This window comes from Macrobrachium nipponense, chromosome 46, assembly GCF_015104395.2.
Source record: "Macrobrachium nipponense isolate FS-2020 chromosome 46, ASM1510439v2, whole genome shotgun sequence".
Lineage (NCBI taxonomy): Eukaryota > Metazoa > Arthropoda > Malacostraca > Decapoda > Palaemonidae > Macrobrachium > Macrobrachium nipponense.
This window is the reverse complement of record NC_061106.1, coordinates 33,766,572-33,790,121: the sequence shown is the minus strand read 5'-3', so window position 1 is coordinate 33,790,121 and position 23,550 is coordinate 33,766,572. Positions and strand designations below refer to the sequence as shown.

Sequence of the window (23,550 nt, the reverse complement as noted above, 5' to 3'; positions counted from 1 at the left end):
TTTGATTACTATGAGACATCTGAATTACATTTTGATATTCTCATAGGCCCTTTCGCAAGGATTTCTTCTTAACATTGAGCAAAAAAATTGGCAAGGTATAATGAAACAAGTTAACAGTTAGGATAGAAGAGGTTAAAAGTGAAAAATAACTGCCAGTAAGCAACGCAGACATCAGAGAACCTTTAGTGCTCTCTGTGGTGTGCCATGCAAGGCTCATTGCAAGAAACTGCATGCAGTTGTCATTCTTTTATAATAAAAAATGTTTAACAGAAGTATTTACATTATAATAAAAAAATTGGTTTCCTTGTATGTCAGTGGCTATACTAGTGTTCACTCAGCCAACTAATTTCCAAAGACACATATACTATCACTGTATAATTTTTATCACATACACCATGACATTTTTTATACTTGAAAACGTTAAGCTACAAATGTTGTTTAATATTAAATGACATTTGTAGAATAATAATAAACTGTGCCTACAGATTTTTAATCAGTTGAAATATATTTTTTTCATGAGATTTTAAGATTGGTTCTGATTCATGCTTCTAGAGTCAGAAGTAAATTATGGGAATTATTCACAATGACAAGTCCATGTTAGTGTATACAGTGGTCCCCCAGTATTCGTGTTCTCCGGATTCGCGGACTCACACATTCGTGGATTTCTCTCGGGAACGTTTCCCCGCATTATTCGCGGAAAATGTGCGCATTCGTGGTATTTTTCTATGAGAAATATCCACAAATTCCTGGTTTTTTTTATCAATTTCATCATAAAATGCACTTTTTGTGATAAAACTATTAAAAAAACCAAGTATGAAAATTTTTAGTGGTTTTTCTTGAGTTTTAACCAACAAAATAGGCTGTTTATAGCATTTTTATAGGGGTTCCAAACATTCGCGGGTTCTAACTATTCACAGGGGGGTCTGGTATGCATCCCCCGCGAATACGGGGGACCACTGTATATGATATTTACTAAGTTGTACTCCTAAGCTTTCTCTGAGGCAAATGTTAGCTAATGTGTATAACAACAAGGAATGCATGCAGTTGTGTTCATTTTTTTTTTAAAGGTTGTTTTCTTTAGCTTGCCTATTTCTTATTTATTACATAAGTATATTTATCCTTTTCATTTTGGTCTTTCCAGATTATAGGATGTGGGACATCATTATACTTTATTTCACCAAAAATGGCTGGTATGACTGCAGTTGTGATACCAATTATCATTGGTATTGGCACAGCCCTTGGATCTCTTCTTCGTTCATTATCCAGACAAGCCCAGCACCAGGTTGGTGTAAATTTTGCATAATTTAGTATTCCAGAGCATTCCTTTCACAGAAAACCATTACATTAGACACCCTTATGTCTGTCAGCTTCGTACTCACATTTATTATAGATGATGGCAATACCACAGTAGAATTTTGTGAGAAACCCTCCTCTACATCTTTCACCTAATCCCTCAAGTATGGAAACAGGTTTGTCAGGATTCATTCTCCTGTGTTTGCAGTTTTGTGTCAATCACTTACTATTCATTAAATACATACGTATATGTTATGCTCTTTTTTACAAGCATTGAATCTTGCACCATTTTTCATTTCTGTGAAAATTTAGTTTAGTGTTAGATCTTTTGATTGCCTTTATAAAGGGTTCAGCTTGAAAACAGAAGGGTTCATCATATTTTATTTCTTTAAAATTGATCAGCTTCTTTACGAACATTGAAAACCAACTTGTAGATAAATTTTGAGTGCTATGTCTTTGGTTAGAAGATTCTATGATTCCTTGACTTATCATTACAACAAATTACCACGTAATCTTGATAGGTGAAGGAGGAGGAATTCTTCCATCCCATTACCTTTGGATCTTTGTTTCTGTCCTGGCATTTTATTGTGTAGTGATTTTGCTGCTAATTACTTTAAGTTGTTGTTCTGTTGTTATGATTGTCGTCTTTCCCCTGTCTAGGGCTTGTTTATTATACAAGTATAATTAATACAATCATGCCAGTAGCTCCCTCATTTTGTCCTTAGATAAGGACACAATTTTGAAGTACCCTTTGTTTTGGGACAACAGTATTTACCACTAAAATTTGTTTTAAAAAACATTTCAGTGTTTTCATCATGTACTATTTATTGGTAGCATACTCAAAAAATATAAAAAATTAAAGTTCAATTATGTTCACATTCTTATTATTGTAATTTTGTTCTGTCTTAACAATAGGATAGTTTCTAGCGCCTAGATGGATCCAGTAAAAAAGCAGATGAAAGCAAGGAATCTTGTGGTATCTGGCAACGCATGCGTAGATTGGGTGAAGAGTGGTAAAACACCGAACATCTACTCCAGTCTTTTCTTTACCGCCTGGCCTTTTCCCCGGTTCTTGCCCGTTTCGTTCCTTTAGTGTGTTTGTGTGTGTTTTTACCTGGTATTATGGCTGCTTCTGCTCCTTCTCGACGTCAGCATTGGTGCCCCAGAATTCCTGGATTCCCGTGTTCTCGTTTTTTGGCTTCGTCAACGACAAACCTTCACATCACTTGCAGTAGGTGTCGTTCCAATTTTTTTACGATTACGAATCCTTGTACGGAATGCCGGGCATGGCCTTTGGAGCAGTAGAGGAAGTTTTATGGTAAGAGGGAACATCGAAGAGTCTCCACTCTTCCTTCTTGGGAGGGCTTTGCTCCTATTCCCGATGTTTCGTCTTCCGCAGTAGTCAACCCCCATGGTAGCGTTGTCCCTGCACCTCCTTCCTTTTCTTCCTTTTCTTCCATTGATTCGTCGATAGAAGTATCGGGAGGTCGCCAGGGTATTTTTTGTAATGTAACCCCCTCTTCCTCGGGAACTTTTTCGGTTCCCGAGAAGGGTGAGGTTTTTCATCATTCTCTTCTCTTCCAGAGTCGGAGGCGTCCAAAATGGCAGCAATTTGGAAGACGCTTGGGCTAGGGGGTGCCCCGTCATTGGAGGGGTTGCTAGTGCATTTTGTGGAGGCTCACACCCCCCCTCCCCATTCCAGCCAGGCCATCCCCCTCCTCCCGGCCTCGCATCCTCGGGTGGGAGCAGTCGGCCATCTTGTTTTGCTCCGCTGGCATCTGCCGCCGCCTTGTCTCGGAGTGATGCTGAGGCGTCAGCCCCGTTGTTGTCGTCACGGGGCCCATCTTTGTGTATTCCTCTGCCAGTGGCATCTCAAGTCGTGACGTCACCACCGCTTGTGACGTCACTCTCGTCAATGACGTATCTCCCAGTCGCCTCCTCTGATCCGCCTCTCTTAGCCGCGACGTCATCTCTGCCACCCAGTTGGAAATTCTCCCTTCCTTGTCTTCGGAGCCTTCTCTGGCACATCAGTCCAAGATCATCTGCCAGGCAGTTCTTAAGAGGCTGGACTGTGTTTTAGATGTGAAGTTGGCTGCCTTATTGGTTGGGGGGGACTGGTAGGAAACGCGTTGCTTCGTCCCTGCCTTCCGAGAAGAGTGCGCATAAGAGGCTAGTGCTGTCTTCCTCTCCCTCTTCTCCCTCTACACCTGGTAGGCATCTTCAGCGTTGGAAGGCTAAGGGCTTTGCCCTTCCTTCACCTCCGAGGGAGGAACAGCACGGACTTGTTCCTGAGAGTGCTGTGGTTTCGGGCAGTATTAGAGATGTGTGTTCTGCAGGGGTTGCTTCGCAGCCAAATCTTGTACGTGCTACCCCCCCCCTTCCGTCCTTGCACATCGCGAGCGTGTTGCAACCTCCCCCGTCCGTGCTTCGTGATGGTAGTGCTCCTTCCTCTCCCAGGCCTATTCGTCGCCGTAAAGATTAGAAGGCGCCTGTCAAGAGGTCGAAGGTAGTGAGCACGGAGGTGGTGCAGCCGGAGTGTTTGCTTGCTTCCAAGTCTTCCACTATTAGGGATTCTCTGTTAATCTCAAGTGCTCGAGTTTGCCCCCCATCTCACGTACGTACGGCCGCCACGCCCGTGTCTGTTCATGGACGTCTGGAGTCACCTGTTGAGGTAAGTGATGTGCCTGATGTTAATGTGGGTCCGTCTCGGAGGCTAACGCTTGGACCCAGCCCAGATAGGCTAGTAGGGGTTTCAGACGGTTTGCCTACTAACCCTTCTGTGAATTTTGGTGAAGAAAACGCGTTAGAAGAGCCTAAACATCCTCCTCCTCGTCGGTCCCCTGTGCCAGAGCAGGTAGAGGGGGACACGCAGGAGTTTCTGTCTTCCTTTTCGAAGGTTGTTGATCTCATTCGTGGGTTCAACAATTTGGAAATTAGGACTCAGGCTCGATAGTCTTACACTCCTTCTTGCTTGGAAGCCTTGGTGGGAGCTTCTCAGGACCCCAAATCATCTCTCCAGCTGCCATTGTCAGGGCACGTTCAGTCGGTCTTGTAGAAGGTTAACGCCTCTGTTTCTGACCGGGACGGTTCACTTCGCTCTAGAGGCTCTACCAAACTACTAACCCCACCTCTGACAAGACATAGGAAGTTCTATGCTACGAGCTCTGAGTTTTTGTTGTCACACCACCTTAACCCAGACGTCATTCGCCTGAAGCCAGGTTTGACTTTGGAACAGGTGAGGTCAGTGACTCCGTCCTTATCTCCACAAGACGCCTTAGCTTTGGAATCTATGGCGGCCTCCATGTTGCAGACGGTTTCTTGGCTGGACCTCTGGTCTGTGGTGATTGTCAAGATAGCTTCTGACAGGTCCCCTGATGGGCTGGTGAGTGCCGCCTCGCTTGCCAGTCTTTTACAGTCTGGGGGCAAGGCGTTTTCTTATTTGGCTCACCTCGATGCCAATTTATGGGCTAATCTTCTTCTGGTTAGGAGGGACACGGCTTTGTCTAGGATGGAGAGGTCGCTCGACACCGAGTCTTTGCTGGCTGTGAGGAATGGTGATCTGTTGGAGTCGCAATTTTTGTTTCCACGGACAGAACTCAAGAAGATGCGATAGACCGACGTCGGGCTGACACCAAGGACCAACACTGCCGTGTCTAAATCAGAGTCCTGCCCTCAGAGACATCTGGCCCCCCCTCTGCCCCCGGTCCAGCAGCAATCGAGGAGATCGTTGCCTGGTAGGCCATCGAGGACCTCGAGTTTGGCAGGGCCTTCCCGTTTGACACAGCCCAAGTCTCAGGATCAATGCCCCTTTCGCTCTCGTTCCTTTAAACCAAGAAGAGGCCCCACGGGCAGAGGTCAAGGGGGCCGTCGGTAGGTTGGGCACCTTTCCCTCCTGCGCCACAGGTGGGGGTTGCCTGGCTGGCCATTGGGCCAAGTGGCAGGGTTACGGGGCGGAGAAGTGGGTGGTAGATGTCCTTCGGGTGGGATACCTGTTGCCATTCGACTTCTCTCCTCCTCTGTCGGACAAGCCGCAGCTCAGGAAGACGTATCCCCCAGATTCTCTGAAGTTCTTGGCTCTTCAGGAGGAAGTGCAGAAAATGCTGGACAAGGATGCGATAGTGGAAGTAGTGTGTCCGTCCCCGGAGTTTTACAGTCACATTTTCTTGGTGCCCAAACCGTTGGGAGGATGGAGGCCTGTGATCGACTTATCCACCTTGAATTGCTTCATCAGGAAGACACGGTTCAAGATGGAGACCCCACGCTCGGTGTTGGCAGCTGTGAGGGAAGGCGACTTCATGCTGTTGATAGACTTGAAGGACGCATACTTCCAAATCCTTGTTCATCCCACATCCAGGAAGTTCCTTCACTTCTCTCTGGCGGACAAGATCTTTGAGTTCAAAGTCTTGTGCTTTGGGTTGACCACAGCCCCTCAAGTGTTCACAAGGGTCTTCTCTCTTGTGTCAAGTTGGGCCCATGTTCAGGGGATCCGTTTGCTGAGGTACCTCGACGATTGGTTGGTCTTGGCAGTTTCTTGGGAGAAGCTGCTGCAAGACAGGGATAGTCTTCTTCAGTTCTGCCTGGACCTGGGCATATTAGTCAACCAGGAAAAGTCGAACCTCGTACCCACTCAAAGGATTCTCTACCTGAGCATGGTCATCAATACGACAGTGGCAAGTTTTCCTGTTGGATCAGAGATTGGAGAAGTTGCGGGCTGTGGCGAGCAACTTCTTGTCAAAGTCGCATCAGTGGCAGGTGCTTCTAGGAGTGCTATCTTCCCTGGAGAAGCTGGTCCCTCATGGGCGTCTTCATCTTCGGTCTCTGCAATGGAGACTGGGGAAATTCTGGTCTCTGACCATGGACTCTCCTCTGTTTATGGTCCCACTGTCTTTGAAAGTGAGAGAAGACCTTCGCTGGTGGTTGGACAACCAGAATCTATTGAAGGGCGTCCCTCTACGTTCTCTCCCTCTGGACTTCCTTCTGTTCTCAGACACCTCCCTTGCAGGTTGGGGCACGCACTTAGGTGGCCTCATCGCTTCAGGGGTTTGGGGTTTAGAGGACAAACAGCAGCATATCAACATCTTGGGAGTTGAAGGCGGCTTTCCTGGGTCTGAAGGAGTTTTGGGGGATGGTAGAGGGTCACTCTGTCGTTCTCATGTCGGACAACACCACGGTGGTAGCCTACGTGAACAAACAGGGAGGCCTAGTTTCTCAGCAACTTCATGCCTTGACCTTCACCAGTGGGCAATCAGCAATTCAGTAGAGCTCTCAGCCAGGTATATCCCAGGGAAGCGGAACGTTGTTGCAGACAAACTCAGTCGCCGGGATCAGATCTTAGGCACAGAGTGGTCCTTTCATCAAGCGGTGGCGGACAGGCTTTTCCAGATTTGGGGGAGACCCATGCTGGACCTTTTCGCGACACATTACAACAGGAAGCTGGAGGTGTTCTGTTCAGTGGTCCCAGATCCCTTGGCATTGGCAGAAGACGCATTCCAACATCCCCGGGACAACCTGGAGGTGTATGCATTCCCTCCGTTTTGTTTGATCCGTCAGGTTCTGAACAGGCTGTTGGGTTCACAGGGTCTCAGAATGACTCTGGTAGCCCCTCTGTGGCCTCAGGCGGAATGGTTTCCAGATCTGCTATCGTTGTTGTCGGAGATTCTGAGGGAGATTCCCCCTTGGCGGCATCTCCTGTGTCAGCCCCATGTAGAAAGGTTCCACCAGTCAGTAGAATCCCTGTTTCTTCACGGTTGGAGGCTATCAACTATCTCCTCCGAGAGAGAGGCTTTTCTCAGAAATTTGCTGGGCACATGTCCACCAGTCTTAGGAAGTCAACCTCCGCAGTTTACCAAGGCATATGGGCGATCTACTGTGATTGGTGTCGTAAACAGGGTTTTTCTCCACTCGCAACCTCTATTCAGCGAATAGCAGACTTTTTAACCTTCCTCAGAGACGAGAAACGTTTGTCCGTGTCTGCTATTAGTGGCTACAGGGCGGCTCTGAGTTTGGTGTTAAGCCTGAAGGGTATTGACATCTCCTCTTCCTGGGAACTTTTCCTGCTAGTTAAGGGGTTTGAGCAGTCGTCTTCTCCTAGAGAGCTCAAGCCACCAACGTGGGATGTTTCCTTGGTGCTTAAGAGCTTGACTAAGAATCCATATGAGCCCTTGCAAAGCTCATCTGATAGGAACCTGACGCTCAACACAGTTTTCCTTTTGGCTTTGGCATCTTCCAAAATGGTAGGAGAGCTCCACAGTCTGAGTTATGAGGTGAAGCACACCAGGGGTTGGAAGTCAGTGTCCTTCGAATTTGTTCTGGAATTCGTGGCCAACCCAAAATCCCTCGGTGCATGATGACAGGTTCGCTTCATTTTTTATTCCATCACTGACTGACTTTGTGGGTGGTGATGCTCAAGAGCTTTTGTTGTGCCCTGTCCGGGCCCTGCGTTACTATCTTAAAAGGACTCGGCACCTTAGACCAGGCTGCCGCAGACTTTTTGTCAGTACAAGCCGTACAAAGAAAGAGGTGTCTAAGAATACTATCTCTTTTTGGATATGGGAAGCCTTCAGACAGGCATACTTGACTCTTGATGATTCCATCACCACGTCTGTGCAGGCTAGAGCACATGACGTTAGGGGTATTGGTCCCTCTCTGGCTTTCAAAAAGAACTTGGCTGTACATAGAGTGCTGAGCACTGGCACTTGGTTACGCCAGTCCAAGTTCACCTCCTTCTATCTTAAGGATGTTGCCCACAGATCTATGGACATGTTTTCCCTGGGTCCTGTGGTGGCTCCCCAACAGGTTGTGTAACTCATAGTTGCTCTTATCGGCGCACCTTTTTATCTTACCTAAGATGATTGTGTGGATGAGAGAATGAGTGAGTTGGCTGGCCTCCTTTCTCTTGTACCTTATCTTCTTCCTTTGTGCGGTTTAAGGAATTGACATGTCATTTGCTGGACTGGTCTGATACAGGTGAGTGAGGTAGTCATACTGGTAGTGTGGTCGTGCAGTATACATATCTTACCCACTATTTAGTAGCATGGGCTCCGCTCCTGAGCAAGGAGGAGTCGGGAGTACTACAAACCCTAGTGCCCTGGTTTGTTTTTGGACAGTCAAAGTCTCTCTTTGGTTCCCTATACAGTGGTTATCCCATATATCATTGTATGTCACTCAGGTTCTGAGTGGTTAGATTTTAGTGTATCTAGCTTCTCAACGGGCTTCAGTCCCTCTCCAAGAACTATTTCTTTTGAGAGCTGAACTGGCGGGTAGACCCCCTGCCGGTCTAGGATGTTTTATACCTCCCTCCAAGTATGAGTCTATCCTATTGTTAAGACCGAAGGTTTGTTCGTGTATGAACAAATGACAAATTTTCTAAGACAATTTGTATTTTTCATAGCTACAAACCTGAGGTCTGAACATTATACTGCCCGCCTCTAGCTGCCCCTAATTTTGTTAAGTCATCCTGAGTTGGGAAAGACTGGAGTAGATGTTCGGTGTTTGACCACTCTTCACCCGATCTACGCATGCGTTGCCAGATACCACAAGATTCCTTGCTTTCATCTGCTTTTGTACCGGATCCAGCTAGGCGCTAGAAATTATCCTATTGTTAAGACCTCAGGTTTGTAGCTATGAAAAATACAAATTGTCTTAGAAAATTTGTCATTTTTTTTAGTTAATTGGTTTCCAAATTTTCAGCTAGCAAAGGCAACAGGAGTAGCAGATGAGTGTCTTAGTAATATGAGAACTGTAAGAGCATTTGCCATGGAAGATGAAGAGCAAAAATTGTTTGCCAGAGAAGTGGCAAAGTCAAGACGAGTTAATGAAAACCTTGGCTTTGGCATTGGAATTTTCCAGGTACAGTTATTAAAGGGTTTAAAGTTTATGATAGAAAAAGAAACTATTGTAGTATGATGGAAAATTTGCTAGTAATGATTTGGATAAAAAGCTTGAATTATGTTAGAATACTTATTCCAGATCTTAGGAGGAATCTGACATTGTCATTTGATTAGCTTATTGTGCATACTTTAATCATTGGCATTATATAGTTTGTAGGATTTAATATCAGTAAAACAATGAAGGTCCAGGTACTGACAGTGCTAGGATTACTGCCAGATTGTCAAAAAATCTATTGTCTTTATTTTTTTATAAGTTCAGTCTCATTGTATACTTCAGTCTTGGGAACACTTTAGAATGGCTTCATAACCTTTTTATTAGTCATAATGTGACATCCTTATATTTTGACAAATTCTACTCAACTTGTTATTCTTTGCAGTGATGTGAATACTGACTTATTTTAAAGGTTATTTGCATATTAATAAACATTACCTTAATATAATTTATCTAGCCCTAAATCCCCAAAAACCGCACCAAAATTTACCACATTGGCAACCCTGTTACCTCCTATTCTGTCCGCCAGTTGGCAACACTGTCGTTGACAGATACGAAAAACCTTCCCTCAAATCAGTTGTTAACGAGCGCCCGTGTTGTTTACATCACGGCCGCTCTTTATAAATTTCCTTAAACATTTTTTTGCCTTTAAAGCTTTCATTATTTGTTAAATGAGACTTTATATGAATTACCACTCACGCATTACATCACGAAATAGTGATTAACTTTGATTTCTGTAGTGGTTCTTATCTTAAATTACGAACTTTTGCGCGACCCGGAACTACTGACCTGTCCAATTCTACAATGGATTACCAAGAAATTACGATGCTTCCTTCTGCCAGCAACATCAGGAACTGCCCGGTTTGTGGGACAAGGATGAGTAGCAGGGAGTATGAACCCCATGACATTTGTAGCTCTTGTCGTGGACAGGTTTGTGACTTGACTTCTCGTTGTGACGTATGTAAGCCCTGGTCTGACGAGGATATGACTGCTTATATGAAACGCCAAACAATCTTGCAGCGTAAAAAGATCGGTTAAGGAGAAAAAGAATCGATTGCTAGAACTGTATCTAACGAATTCTTTGACTTGGGCGCTCATGATTCTGGCTCTTCGGTTTCGGTATCGTACGACTCCGACTCCGAATTAATTGATGCTTTGCCCCCTGTACAACCGGTAATTAGTGAAGTTATTTCTGATGTAGATTCGAAGATTTTGGCAATGGAAACTACCTGGAAACAGAATTTTAAGAAATTACAGCTTAGTCTAGATAGAGATATTTCTCTGTCGGAGAATTTTCAAGAAGCCTTTACTAGAATGTCTAACACACTTTTAGATTCATTTTCAGCTCCTCGTCAGGTACCTGTCGACAGCACCATGGGTAATCGGTGCGACAGATACCCCTCCGGCTTTGGTGAAAACCCCGCCGTCGTGGCGAAGGCCTAGGGGGGATCCCGGTCCGGGCAGGTGCCTAACGAATCTTTACCCAACGTGTCCCCTGTTAGTCCCGTAACAGTGCCAAAGGGCGCTTATTTAGGAGAAGGGGGGAGGGATATTAGTGTCAGACCTAAGATAGCTAGTCGTCAGGATTTTACTTCAGAGGAAGTTTCTAAGTTAGGATCTGACGATGATGATGATGATGACGCGGATTCGTGTGATATGTTTCCTCGAATGGATGTCATGATGTAGAATTCAAGAAACTTTTTGATTTAATTTTGAGTTTTCTTCCTCAGGCGAGGCCTAAAGAGCAGAAGCAGCCTCCGCCTCGTTGTATTACAGAAGGGATTTTTCTTGACGGTCCTTCCCGGTCACCGGAATTTTTACGTTTTCCCTTTGCCCAGAGGTTCGCGAGAGTGAGGGCGGACGTTGCCGCTAAACTTTCGAAGGTGATCGGGGAAGGGAAGAGGAAGCTCTCTTCTCTTCTACGACACCGGAGAGGAGTTTACCAGGTGGCGGATGATTCTTCATTCTCTCGACCCCCCAAGCCAAATCCTGATTTTGTCCGACTTTCAAGTCAACCCTTGCCTTCTAAGGCTTCGGTCTCTGTCTCAATTGAAGATTTTATTGCTATGGAGGCTGTTATGAGCTCCTTACAAGAAGCTCAATCCTTCAATATGTGGGTCCTCGGAGGGCTTTTAATGTATATCAAGGACTCCGGGTTTGTTCCTCCTGATGCTCCTCTTTTTGAGAAATTCTGCTCATCCATTTCAATCGCTTCTGTACATCAGAACGAGCTTGCTGCTTCAATGCAGGCCTTTCTTGTTTCTCTAAGGCGTAACCTGTATTTGTTGCAGTTACCCTCCTCTGTATCGGAGATTCAGAGAACCCGTCTGTTGTCCTCTTCTCTCATTTTGGCGTTTTCTTTTCGATATTTCTGTGCTTTCTGAGGTTTTGAAGGAACATCAAGGTGATGCCTCTTCCCAAGCTCACTGGGCTTATCAAGAGCTTTTTCCTCTGGTCTTCCTCCCGTTCCTTCAAGGAGTAAGCGTAAGTTTAGGACCAGATCTGTACCTTCTGCTCCAGCCCAACAACCTCCTTCTGGCTCTTTTTTCCAGAGTACATCTCAGCTTGCTGGTGCCTCTTCTTCATCCTCTGGTGCTCACCCTTTGAAACGCGGGAGAGGTTCTTGGCGTGGCTCTAAGGGCAGAGAAAGAGCTCAACCTCCAGGAGGACCTTCTTCTTCTTCTTCTTCTTCTTCTTCCTTGTCTCTGCGTAAGAATTTTCGGAAGTAGGAGTCATCACCTCGCCTGGAGACCGCAGTAGGAGCTTGTCTCTCCCGCCATTGGTCAGCTTTGGCATGGGGAGAGCGGTTGGATGCTTTGGTGGTGGAGGTCCTGAAGGAAGGTTACGAGATCCCTTTTGTTTTCCAGACCTCCACTTTCCAATCGTCCTCTCGAGTTCAGCAGTTATTCCCCTCACTCAATCAGGGGTCAAGCCTTGGAGAAGGAGCTTTCGGCCCTCTTGGAGAAGGATGCCATAGAGCGAGCTCCTCCTTCTACCGGGTTTTACTCTCGGATGTTTGTAGTTCTAAAGGCCTCGGGTGCCTGGCGCCCATCATAGATCTTTCGGTTTTGAACAAGTTCATTCTAAAGTCCAAGTTCAGGATGGAGGACGGTCCAGACTGTTCTTTCATCCGTCAGGAGGGGGACTGGATGATTTCCATCGATCTGCAGGATGCTTATCTGCAAATCCCCATCCATCCAAGAAGCAGACCTTACCTTCGGTTTTTCATGGACTCGGGAGTTTTCCAGTTCAAGACCCTTTGTTTCGGCCTCACCACTGCTCCACAGGTCTTTTCTCGGGTGATGGCTCCTGTTTCAGCTATTCTGCATCAGTTAAACGTAAGGATGCTTCGGTATCTGGACGATTGGCTAGTCCAGGCCGAATCTCTAGAGAAATGTCTCCGGTCGAGGGAGATAGTTCTGTCTCTTTGTGTCGAGTTGGGCATTCGTGTCAACTTCGACAAGTCCAATCTAATCCCTTGCCAGATCATGACTTATCTGGGTTATTGTTTTTGAATTCCCAGATTTTGAGGGTTTCTCCCGCTCAGAAACGGATAGACAAGCTTCTGAGTCTGATGAAGAATTTTTGTCCTCGGTAACGCAGCCAGTTTCTCTTTGGAGGTCTCTCCTGGGCCATTTGTCATCCCTCATCCAACTGGTTCCCGGAGGTCGTCTCAGAATGAGGTCCTTCAGTCGACACTTCGCCAGTCATGGGATTTCGTGTCCGAGGACACGATAGTCGCCTCTTCTCCACAATGTCAGAAGGATCTCCGTTGGTGGATGCGCCGTTCACGCCTCAAGTCAGGGACTCTCTTTCTTTCGGTTCCTCCGGACCTAATGTTTTGGTCAGACGCCTCGGATCAAGGTTGGGGCGCACACCTGGGCTCCGAAGCCGCTTCGGGCCTTTGGTTAGAGGAGGAGAGGAGCATGTCAATAAATTGGAGGGAACTGAGGGCAGTGTACCTAGGCCTTCTTTCATTTCAGGAACAACTGTTGGAGTCGGTTGTCGCGATCTTTGTCGACAACACCACAGCAGTCTCGTACTTGAGAAACCAAGGCGGCACACAGTCGGATCTTCTCACTCAAGAAGCCCGATCAATCCTGTGTTGGGCAGAAGACAGCAGGGGATTACGTTGGTCCCTCAGTTTATCCTGGGCCATCACAACGTCTAGCAGACGCCTTGTCGAGACCGAACGAAGTTCAAGGGTCGGAGTGGACACTTTGCCAGGAAGTCTTCGACAGCCTCAGGAAGAAATGGCCTGTCACAGTCGATCTAGTTTGCCACCCCACTGAATTTTCGGTGCCAGATATTCTTCGCCCCTTACCAGACTCCTCAGAGTGCCGGGACAGACTCTCTTTTGCAGGACTGGGAGGGACTTCAAGCCTATGCTTTTCTCCAGTTCTCTCTGGTGAGGTCAGTCCTCAACAAAGTGAGGGCAACCAAGCGTCTGGATCTCACCTTGATCGCCCCACCCTTCTGGCCACAGAAGGGAGTGGTTTCCCGACCTTCTGGAAGCACTGGTGGAACCCCCCATTCGCCTGCCAGAGAGACCAGATCTTCTCAAACAACCCCATTTTCATCGGTTCCATCAGAGGCTCCACATGCTTCATCTTCATGCCTGGAGACTGTCAGGAGGTTCTCCAAGCACGAAGGGTTCTCCTCCAGAGTGGCGCGACAGTTTGGCTCTTGCCAGGCGGCAATCAACCAGAGTAAATTTATCAGGCTAAATGGTCGGTTTACAGACGTTGGTGTAAGTCTCAAGGACATTCAATTTCTAGACCTTCCTTACCGAAAGTAGCGGAGTTTTTAGTCATTTACATCATGACAGGGCCCTGTCACCTTCGTGCATTAAGGGTTATAGGTCTATGCTTTCCTATGTTTTTTAAGGCAAGGCTTCCTGAGATCTCTTCATCTTATGTCATTAGAGATTTACTTCGATATTTTTGCCCTATCTCGACCCAGGCCGCAGTGTTCGCCTCCGACATGGACATTAACAAAGTCCTTCAAGCCTTAAGGTTCCCTCCGTTTGAGCCTCTGAATTCTGCCAAATTTAGGGACCTCTCTTCTAAGACACTCTTCCTTGTCTCACTGGCTACAGCCAAGAGGGTGGGTGAACTGCAAGCACTCTTTTCTTTTCTGGTTGCCAGATCTGGACAAGACATGATTTTGTCATACCTTCCTGAATTTGTCGCAAAGACTGAATCGTCTGATAATCACCATTCCCAGGTCTTTCGTACTGAAGTCGCTGGTCGACTTTGTTGGTAATTTAAATGAGGAATTAGTTCTTTGCCCTGTTAGGCGCTCTCATGTTATTTACGCCGCACGAAGGACATTCAGGGTCGTCCCCGTCATCTGTTTGTTTCACCCCGAAATGTCAAGAGACCTATTTCAAAGAATGGTGTATCCTTTTTTCTTAGAGATCTGATCGTTAAAACTGGTGGTTCGGCTGCTGGGGAAGACCAGACGCCGAGAGCACACAGTATTAGAGCAGTTGCTACATCAGTAGCTTTTATGAAGAACGTCTCAGTCGCCAAGGTGCTTGAGGCGGCAACTTGGCATTCTAATTCTGTTTTTGCCCTCTTTTTACTTGAGGGATATTTCTCTAGTTCTAGGCGACCTTCGTTCTTTGGGCCCGTTGGTGATGGCAGGACAGGTCGTCAGACAGGAGAATTAGGTAGTCTTCCTGTTTTACGTTTGGTTGCTACCTGTATATTATTCATTAATTTTTGTTTTGTTGTATATATTTTTTGTTTTTGTATTATAACCATGGCAGTTTTTGACGTAGTTATAATGGGAATTAGGCAGTTTGGTATTTAGGTGTTTTTGATGACAAGGACTGACTGCTTGGCAACTCATGCTGCTTCCATTTTCAGTGTGAAATGGTTCCAGCCACTGGGTTGTCGGCGCTGGCGACTACGCTTCTCCCAGAGTCGATGCTGACCTAGGACTAGCCCACTGGTTCGCTTGTCCTGACGATCCTGCTTCTTCCACTGTCCTGGACAGGGAATTAGTCGATGGATCGTCTGCTGTCATCTGGTGACTCGCTCACCATCTACTTTTTGTCTCACCTGTCTTCTCGGAGTCAGACACTCGTGTGAGATCAGGAGACATTTAGTAGCCCTGAGTTTCTTGTTGACGAAGTCGGTTGCGTTGATAACCCCCCGATGATCGTGTAACACGAGACCAGGTTGGACTGTCAGGCATTCGTCCTTCGGGACTGAATCGCCTTTTTGCTCCGCGCTCCTTTCTCTTGGCACCAGAAAGCTCGAGTTAGGAGTTGCTCATGAGCCAATTCGTTGCTGGCGACTTCGGGTTGCGTTGATACACCCCCAAGGTTTGCTTAGCTTTGAATCGCCCAGTCAGTCCCATACACTCATCCTTTAGGGAAAGAAGTAGTGCTTGATAGTCTTCAGGGTGCAGCCTTGCTGTCCGCAATTCGTCTGACTGGTCACCTGGTCGGGCACCTGACTTTAGTACAGACGGACTGACTATGCACTTTACCCCTTGTCCTGTGCTACCGCAGTTGGGTGGCATTATGGTAGGAGACTTTGAGTTGTTAGTATCTTTGACCTTGGGTTGAGTTTTGACTGCCCTATGATATATATTTTTTCTTTGTTTGTTTTCTCCTATTCTGTCCGAAGGGGAAATTGTATTCAGATTCCCTCCTCCTTTTCAATGTGGTTAATCGGGCTAGATAAATTATATTAAGGTAATGTTTATTAATATGGAATTTTTATTCTAAAATTAATATTAATAATACTTACCTGTATAATTTATCTAGTCCCACCCATCCTATCCCACGATCTGCCTATCACAACTGATTTGAGGGAAGGTTTTTCGTATCTGTCAACGACAGTGTTGCCAAACTGGCGGACAGAATGGAAGGTAACAGGGTTGCCAATGTGGTAAATTTTGGTGCGGTTTTTGGGATTTAGGGCTAGATAAATTATACAGGTAAGTATTATTAATATTAATTTTAGAATAAAAATTCCATGTTCATTTACATTGCTTTGATTAACTGTAAATACCTGTAGCTTTTGTTATAATCTGTGAATTGTTTGGAATATAATTTTTTTTGAAGCAGTTTTAATCTTCCATAACTTCACAATTCTTAATAACATTTGACCCCAACTCCTGACCCCATATGTAGGATTCATCAGATAGCAAATGATAAGTTGAGTGGAGCAGTGGTCATTCTTTCCTTTCTCTGTTGGTACCCTAAAAAAATTCTTCAGTTTGCTTAGAGTAGGTTAAGTATTGTAAAATGTATTGGTTTATATACTTGTTAGTAAATATAAGAGCAGAAAGATGTTTATATTTTAAGCAGATGTCAAGCAGATTTTTTTTTTTTTCTAAAGTTATTTTCATATTTTTTGTTAGTTGTTAGTGTTATACACTGGTAATTTGATGTTCAGTAATGAAAATATGAATGATGTCCTCTATTTTCTGACAGGCTGGATCTAATTTATTCTTGAATGGAGTAGTGATGGCCACATTATATGCTGGAGGTTCTTTGCTAGCTACTAACCAGTTAAAGGCAGGTGATTTGATGTCATTTCTTGTAGCAGCCCAAACTATCCAGCGGTCATTAGGCCAACTTAGTGTTCTCTTTGGTTATTATGTTCGCGGGATTAGTGCTGGTGCCCGTGTTTTTGAGGTAAGCTCTTTCATATTTTAGTTAGTGATGATATTACCATTTCCTAGATATGAATATTGTCTATATGATGGAATAGAAAAACTAATCTGGTTTACTTCATTTAAACATGATACAGTTGTCTTATAAACTCAAATGCAAATATCTTTGCTCTATTTGTAGTACGTGAAACTTGAAGCATCTATACCTGTGAAAGGAGGCAAGAAAATTCCATACCACACTTTAATGGGAAACATTGAATTTAACAATGTCACTTTTGCATACCCTACCAGGTCTGATCAGGTAAGAAATAATGGTGTGTTTTGCATTTGGATGTATATTAATTGTTAGGTACATCTAGCTGAATATAAGAGAAATACATAGCCTGTGGTTTTTAAGCCAAAGCTTTTCAGTGCAACGATATAATACCAAATAATTGGGTGATTTTAGGGATTAATGGTAGAAATGAGAGGAATTTATTTTCCAGGGTAAACCTAGCCCAGTCTTTTTTTAATACATCGTTAGTTATGTATGGTATGTTTTTATAATTAAGTTACTTTAGCTCAGTACTATTTAGATAGAGCTTTTTGAAAATGCAATGAAAATTATATAAATAAGCACTAATCACAAAGGAATTTTAGTGATTGTGAGTTCATGTGCTGATTTGCTGAATTTCAAGTCAGTGCTTGTTCTATGTGAATAGGTTTCATCTACTGAAATAATTGACAAAAGATTAGCTCAGTTCCTTTGTGAAGTGTGGCTCAGGTTCTCGGTGAGCATGGGGAGCTTGAATATGTAGAGAAGAACTGTTCAAAAATTGCCAAGAGGAATGACTTTTGTTATGTTAGGAACTGAGTCAGACCTACTTCAAATAACTCATGAGCAGTTCAGGTCCTCATAAGATGAGTTGCAGTGCATTTATGAATGTCTTTGATCAACTGATGTAGAACAGGTCTGAGGTTTTTTCAGTTATTATTGATAGACTCAGACTCTTTGTAAAGTAATGGCTTGAATCATCAGAAGATGAGTTGCTCAGAATATATGAGGTGCTGTGGACCTTAAAAGATAAGAGACTTAAAATTGTGAAGGTGAGTGGTCAGCTAGTACTGAGCAGTTTAGACCTACCAAAGAGGAGTGGCTCAGTGTTGTAGCATGAAATTGACTTGGCTGTGTCAAGTATTCAGTAAAAAAAGTCAAGAGTCCAAGTAAAGAGCACTCACTTTAAAAGTATCATGGGTAACTTTTGAGCAGATCTGTTTGGGAGATCACTGATATTTCTTAAGTAGAATAGGAGCAGCTCAGATCATTATTGGAGACGTATATGCAAAGTATATCATCATATGAAGAGTGAGGGAGGAGTAGCTTAACTCTGAGTGCATCATGAATCAACGTCCATTAATCTGAGGCTTGAAAATGTAAATCATAGCAGAATAGCATCTTAAGTTGTACTTCCTCCATTAACTCTCAGACCAGCCCACACATGAAGAACAAGATCTGGCCATGATACTCTGAACATCATTGCAATACACCCTTATACTATTCAGCATCTTCACAGCAAACTGAATTGGAATGCATAAATGGCTCAAATCAGAAATAAAGCTAACCACAACTAGTCGCTTTCATGCTAATCACATCAAATAGGAGTGAAAGTGAATACTTACTTATATAATATATAATTATGAGCAAGGTCAGGTTACAATGCAAGTTGTAAAGTAATTACATTTAGACAAAGATTTAGAGTTGTCATGATGTCTGGGATCTTCAAATCAAATCATATTGAAATCCTACATACTGAAAAATAACCACTGAGAGAAAATAGGAAAATAAGCAGTCTTTGACAAGAACTTTTATATAGTCTTGGGAACAAAAATTACTTGCAGGCAAAAAAAAAAAAAAAATAGACTTGAGTTATCAACTCATACCTACAGGGCTTTATGGCTCTTGTGCACAGCTCACCCATCAAGAGACTGGCACTAGTATTCTGTTTTTCTTCCTTTGAAGAGGGTTTGTCAGGTAAATAAATACTGGTAGTCTGTGGTAAACAACATGGCACTCAAGGACTATGGATTTGTTATTAAACAAAATACTATTTATGCCTACCTACCAGTGATTATATTTTTTATCATTTATCATCAGGTGGTTCTGAAAAACTTTAGTTTACGAATTCCTGCCGGACGTGTTGTGGCTTTGGTAGGAGCCTCAGGTGGTGGTAAATCTACAGTTGCTCAGTTAATAGAAAGGTTAGTATTTTATAAGACGTTACTGTATATGTTTTGAAAACTTTAAATGGCTTACTGCATTTATGCTTTTGGGATCGGTTGTACATACTCGTCTTCTTCATATCCATTTCCTTTGCATGTAGATGCTGGCCAAAAAGGTGTATAACTTATTTGTGAATTGTATAGTACATACTTATAACAAGACTACTCTGTTGAATGATCCCATGTTAGTATTAAAAGCTTTTGGATACTCTTCACATTTACTCCAAAACTTCAAATGGGCCCAGTACAGTTGTCAAAGTCATCTCCAGGGCAGTGAGTTTGTAACATCTAAGAACTTATTGCTATTATTATTATTACAGTATTAAGTTGTGGGTTTTTGCCGAAACAAATATTTTGTAAAAGCAAAATAAATTTGTTCATAAAAAAGTACATTGCCTTGTTGCATCTGGTACAGACAACACAAAAATGAGTTTTCATCACCAGGTTGCTCAAGGACCAAAACACACACTCAGACAGGTAGAGAGAAGACAATTTTTCTTCACTTAGAAATGTTTGGTAATTGCATTCAACATATGCAATCATATATAGTAAGAAATTTGTTAAAGAGAAACTATTTTAAAATTATATTTTTCCTTCATACTACTATTCTTTAAATTCTTCTATTTTTTAGTCACTTTTACTTAGATCTATAATACTGTAAAGTCACTCTATACTTAGAAATGACTGCCTTGAAAGTCATGTAATTACTGTACCTGCATTTTAATTTTGTTTATCCTCAGATTCTATGATGTTAACAGTGGACAAATATCAATTGATGGTGTTGATATCCGTTCCTTAGATCCAGCCTGGCTTCGTAGTAATGTCATTGGCTTTATTAATCAAGAGCCTGTGCTATTTGCAACTTCAATAATGGAGAACATACGGTATGGGCGTCCAGATGCTGCAGATTCAGAGGTTAGTGTTATATGTTTTGAGAGTCCTTGCCCTCCATTAATTCAGGTGTTTTTGGCATTAAAGGTATGCAGGTTGAATATTTTGGTTATAGCGTACCCTTAGAAATAAAAATCTTAGAGCTGTATATTATATATAGTATATATGTATACACAGTAAAACCTTGCTTTAACAAACCTGGAACCAACAGACATTGGATTTAACCGACAAAATCCAGCCAAGGGTAATGGCTGCTGTTATTTACGTTTACTCATGCACTAACCCCAACATGGGTGCGAAATTGGAACTTACTTCGTACACTGGAACCTTGACATACAATTGCCCTAATATACAAATGTTTTGAGATACAACAGAAAATTTGCGAAAATATATGCTTTGATGTACAACGAAATATTTGAGATACAATTTTGCGATGAGTGATAGTTGTATAGGCGACCGATAAGTGGCGTTCAGTCTGTTTGTTTGTTGGTGCTGCATCGTTAACATGTCGTTGTGTAGTTGGTTGTATTTGTGCCTATTTTTCGTGTTATTTTGTCTATTTTATTATTAACCATGGGTCCCAAAGCTAAAGACAAAGCAGGTGATAAGAAAAAACCCAAGAAAATGATTTCGATGGAAGCAAAACATGAAATTATAGCAAAGCATGAACGTGGCGTTTGTGTCGTCAATTTGGCAAACGAGTATGGTCGAAATCCTTCTACAATATCCACGATCATCAAGCAGAAGGAAGCTATAAAGAAGCTGCAACCTTCCAAAGGCATCACCATTATTTCTAAACTACGAACTGATTAAAAAAAAAATAGAAATTAGTTTAGCAATGTTATTTCATTTGTGTTTATTACGTAGTTATTAGTGTAAATACGTAAATAAAAAGAGAACAAATCGTTCCCTGCCACCCCTCCCTACCTCCTCCCCTTGCTGGCCTCACGTCATCTTTCGTTGTGGTAAGTAAAATTCCTTTCTTTTTTTATTGATTTTATTAACATTTATTATCATTCATCACATTACTATGTTATTTTATCATAATGTGTGTTATTACTCGTTTATTTGTGTATAAATTGTGTATATTATATGTAATTTAGCTGTGTTTTGGTGTGGTTTCATAGCGCTGGAACGGATTAATACATATTACATTATTTTAAATGGGAAAAAATGCTTTGAGATACAACTTTTTTGATATACGACGGTGGTAACGGAACAAATTAAATTCGTATGTCAAGGTTCCAGTGTATAAGACAACCTTTAGATAAGACGAGGAAAAAAAAAATTCATGAATTGATCTATCTGTATTATAAGACAACTTCTAAATTCGAAAACCATCTGTGTATGGACTAGCTTTTGCAACAACGGGTATCTTATGAAATGTTTGTTATGCAAAGATGACATTGTTACAAATGCTGTTTTATTTACTGCATGCTTAGAAATTCAAGATAAATAAAATAACAAAGCCAATTCTATACTACCTTATCATGTTCTTCCTAAACACATTTTCTAAAATGGAAACAATCATAAACTCCTAACAATTCAATATTGTATGATAATTATCATACATATTTATCGTTTGTATGACTAAATTGTGTTATTTAACACCAAAAGGATAATGAATTTTTAATGAAAAATAATATTGTTATATGTTATAGTAAACGTTATTATTACAGTAATTATACCACCATTGAAATTTCTGAAAGTTTACTGAAACGTAAACGTTTCTGTGGGCGCAACCAATATTCGATGTTTACGTACATTTTATCAGCTAGCCTCGCATAGATGAAAGTTGATTTCATTGATATGGAATTATTTCCTGAATAGGCTATTTATTATGAAGATATGCCAATAATATAAGGCAAAAATGGTTTTATAACGTTTAAGGTTCATCACCAATCACAAACAGCAATACGATAATGTACAAGAATCATTGTTCGTATGACTGCATTGTTCTAATAATTTATTTACCACTATATAAAATGATAATGAATTTTTAATGAAAAGTTAATAACTATTATGTAATCCTAAGTGTTATTACTATACTACTAAGTGTTATTACTATATACTGTAACTACTATCCAACTTACAACCTGCTCGACATACGACCACTCGTACTTACAACCTTACTTCAGACAGTTGACCATTGAGTTACTTGGCACTGCGCCATCTCATGAGAACTCTCATCACTCAGGCAGCATCAGTTTGAGTTACCCTGCCCTATCTGCAGCATCATTTGGTATTAAGTGTACTGTAGACTGAATTGCAAACCAATTTACGTAAGAATCGACTTCTGACATGCATGCAAGAACCTAACCCCATTGTAACTCAATGCCTGATTGTATGTAATATATACTATTACATAAATGATTAAAATGTATTAGTAGAAGTACATTATGGTAAAAAGATTTAAATAATGATTGTACATTACGTACATTACAGTACTAAGTAGGCACTTTTATATAGCAAAGGTTTGATAGTATACCTTACCTAGTATGTTGGCCACTTTCTAAGGTTTGACTTACATCCATTCTGACTTACAACCAGTGGGTCGGAACCAAACTTGGTTGTAAGTAGGATAGTACTTGTAATTACACTACCAGTAAAATTTCTGAAAGGTTACCGAATGTGAGCTCAACCAAAATTCAATGTTTACTTTTGTCATCTGGCCTCACTTAGATGAAAGTTGATTTCATTGATATGGAATTACAGTATATAAACCTCGGCTATTCGCAGACTCACATTTTGTGGATTCGCTTATTCGCTGATTTTTCTATAGATCATATACGTATACCCATTATTCGCAGAAAATTTGCCTATTCACTGTATTTTACACTGAGAAATATTCACAAATTACTGTATTTTCATATTTTCACAACTAAATGCATTTTTTGTGATAAAACTAATAAAATACTCTGGTATAAGCATTTTTAGAGGAGTTTTAAGTATTCGCAGATTTTAGATATGTACTGGGGGTCGGGTACCGATCCCCCACGAATATGGGTTTGACTGTGTTCCTCGAGTAGGCTATTTACTATGAAGATATGCCAATATATGTTACGTTTAAGGTAAAAATTATTTTATTACCTTTATTTTCAGTATATTTCATAATGTGAAACTTTTCATGTAGTATGTCAGTGGTTATCGTACCTAGGCCGAGGCTAGCCTACTGATAAATTTCACTTAGGACATGAAAAAAACAATGCTTCCTGTAATGAACAATCAGCTTCCCCCCCGCATTACTCCGTTAAAGTGAGGTTTCACTATAGTACGTACTATAGTATTTGTACATATGTTTGATTTTTGTTTTCTCTTTGTTATTATTCAGTCGTTTTCTTTTGTAATTTGGTTTGTATTTGCTTCTCTTTTAGTTTTGTTATATGGGGTTATTCTTCATCTACAATATGTTGGGTTTGAATCTCTTGTAGGAACTTGTTGTTATATATTGTAGAATAATTAAGTATTTCTGGACGTTTTGCAGATTTCTTATTTAATTCATTCAATTTCTTTTAATTTAAATTCACTTTCTCTTGGGAGGGTTTTGGCTTGGATTCGTTTCATTGGATTCTAAGCAAGTTAAACACCATG

At 42.1% G+C, this 23,550-nt stretch overlaps 1 protein-coding gene across 2 annotated transcripts in view; it reads left to right on the top strand.

The window, feature by feature from the left end:
• The window catches only part of LOC135214887 (mitochondrial potassium channel ATP-binding subunit-like), a 109,099-nt gene that overhangs the window by 69,161 nt on the left and 16,388 nt on the right, over positions 1 to 23,550 (top strand). For both annotated transcript variants that reach the window (XM_064249333.1, XM_064249332.1), the window contains exons 9-14: positions 1,142 to 1,282; positions 8,983 to 9,141; positions 16,628 to 16,831; positions 16,991 to 17,110; positions 18,944 to 19,047; positions 19,809 to 19,983. In XM_064249333.1, the coding sequence (XP_064105403.1) occupies positions 1,142 to 1,282; positions 8,983 to 9,141; positions 16,628 to 16,831; positions 16,991 to 17,110; positions 18,944 to 19,047; positions 19,809 to 19,983 (903 nt within the window). The remainder of the gene's footprint in view (positions 1 to 1,141; positions 1,283 to 8,982; positions 9,142 to 16,627; positions 16,832 to 16,990; positions 17,111 to 18,943; positions 19,048 to 19,808; positions 19,984 to 23,550) is intronic.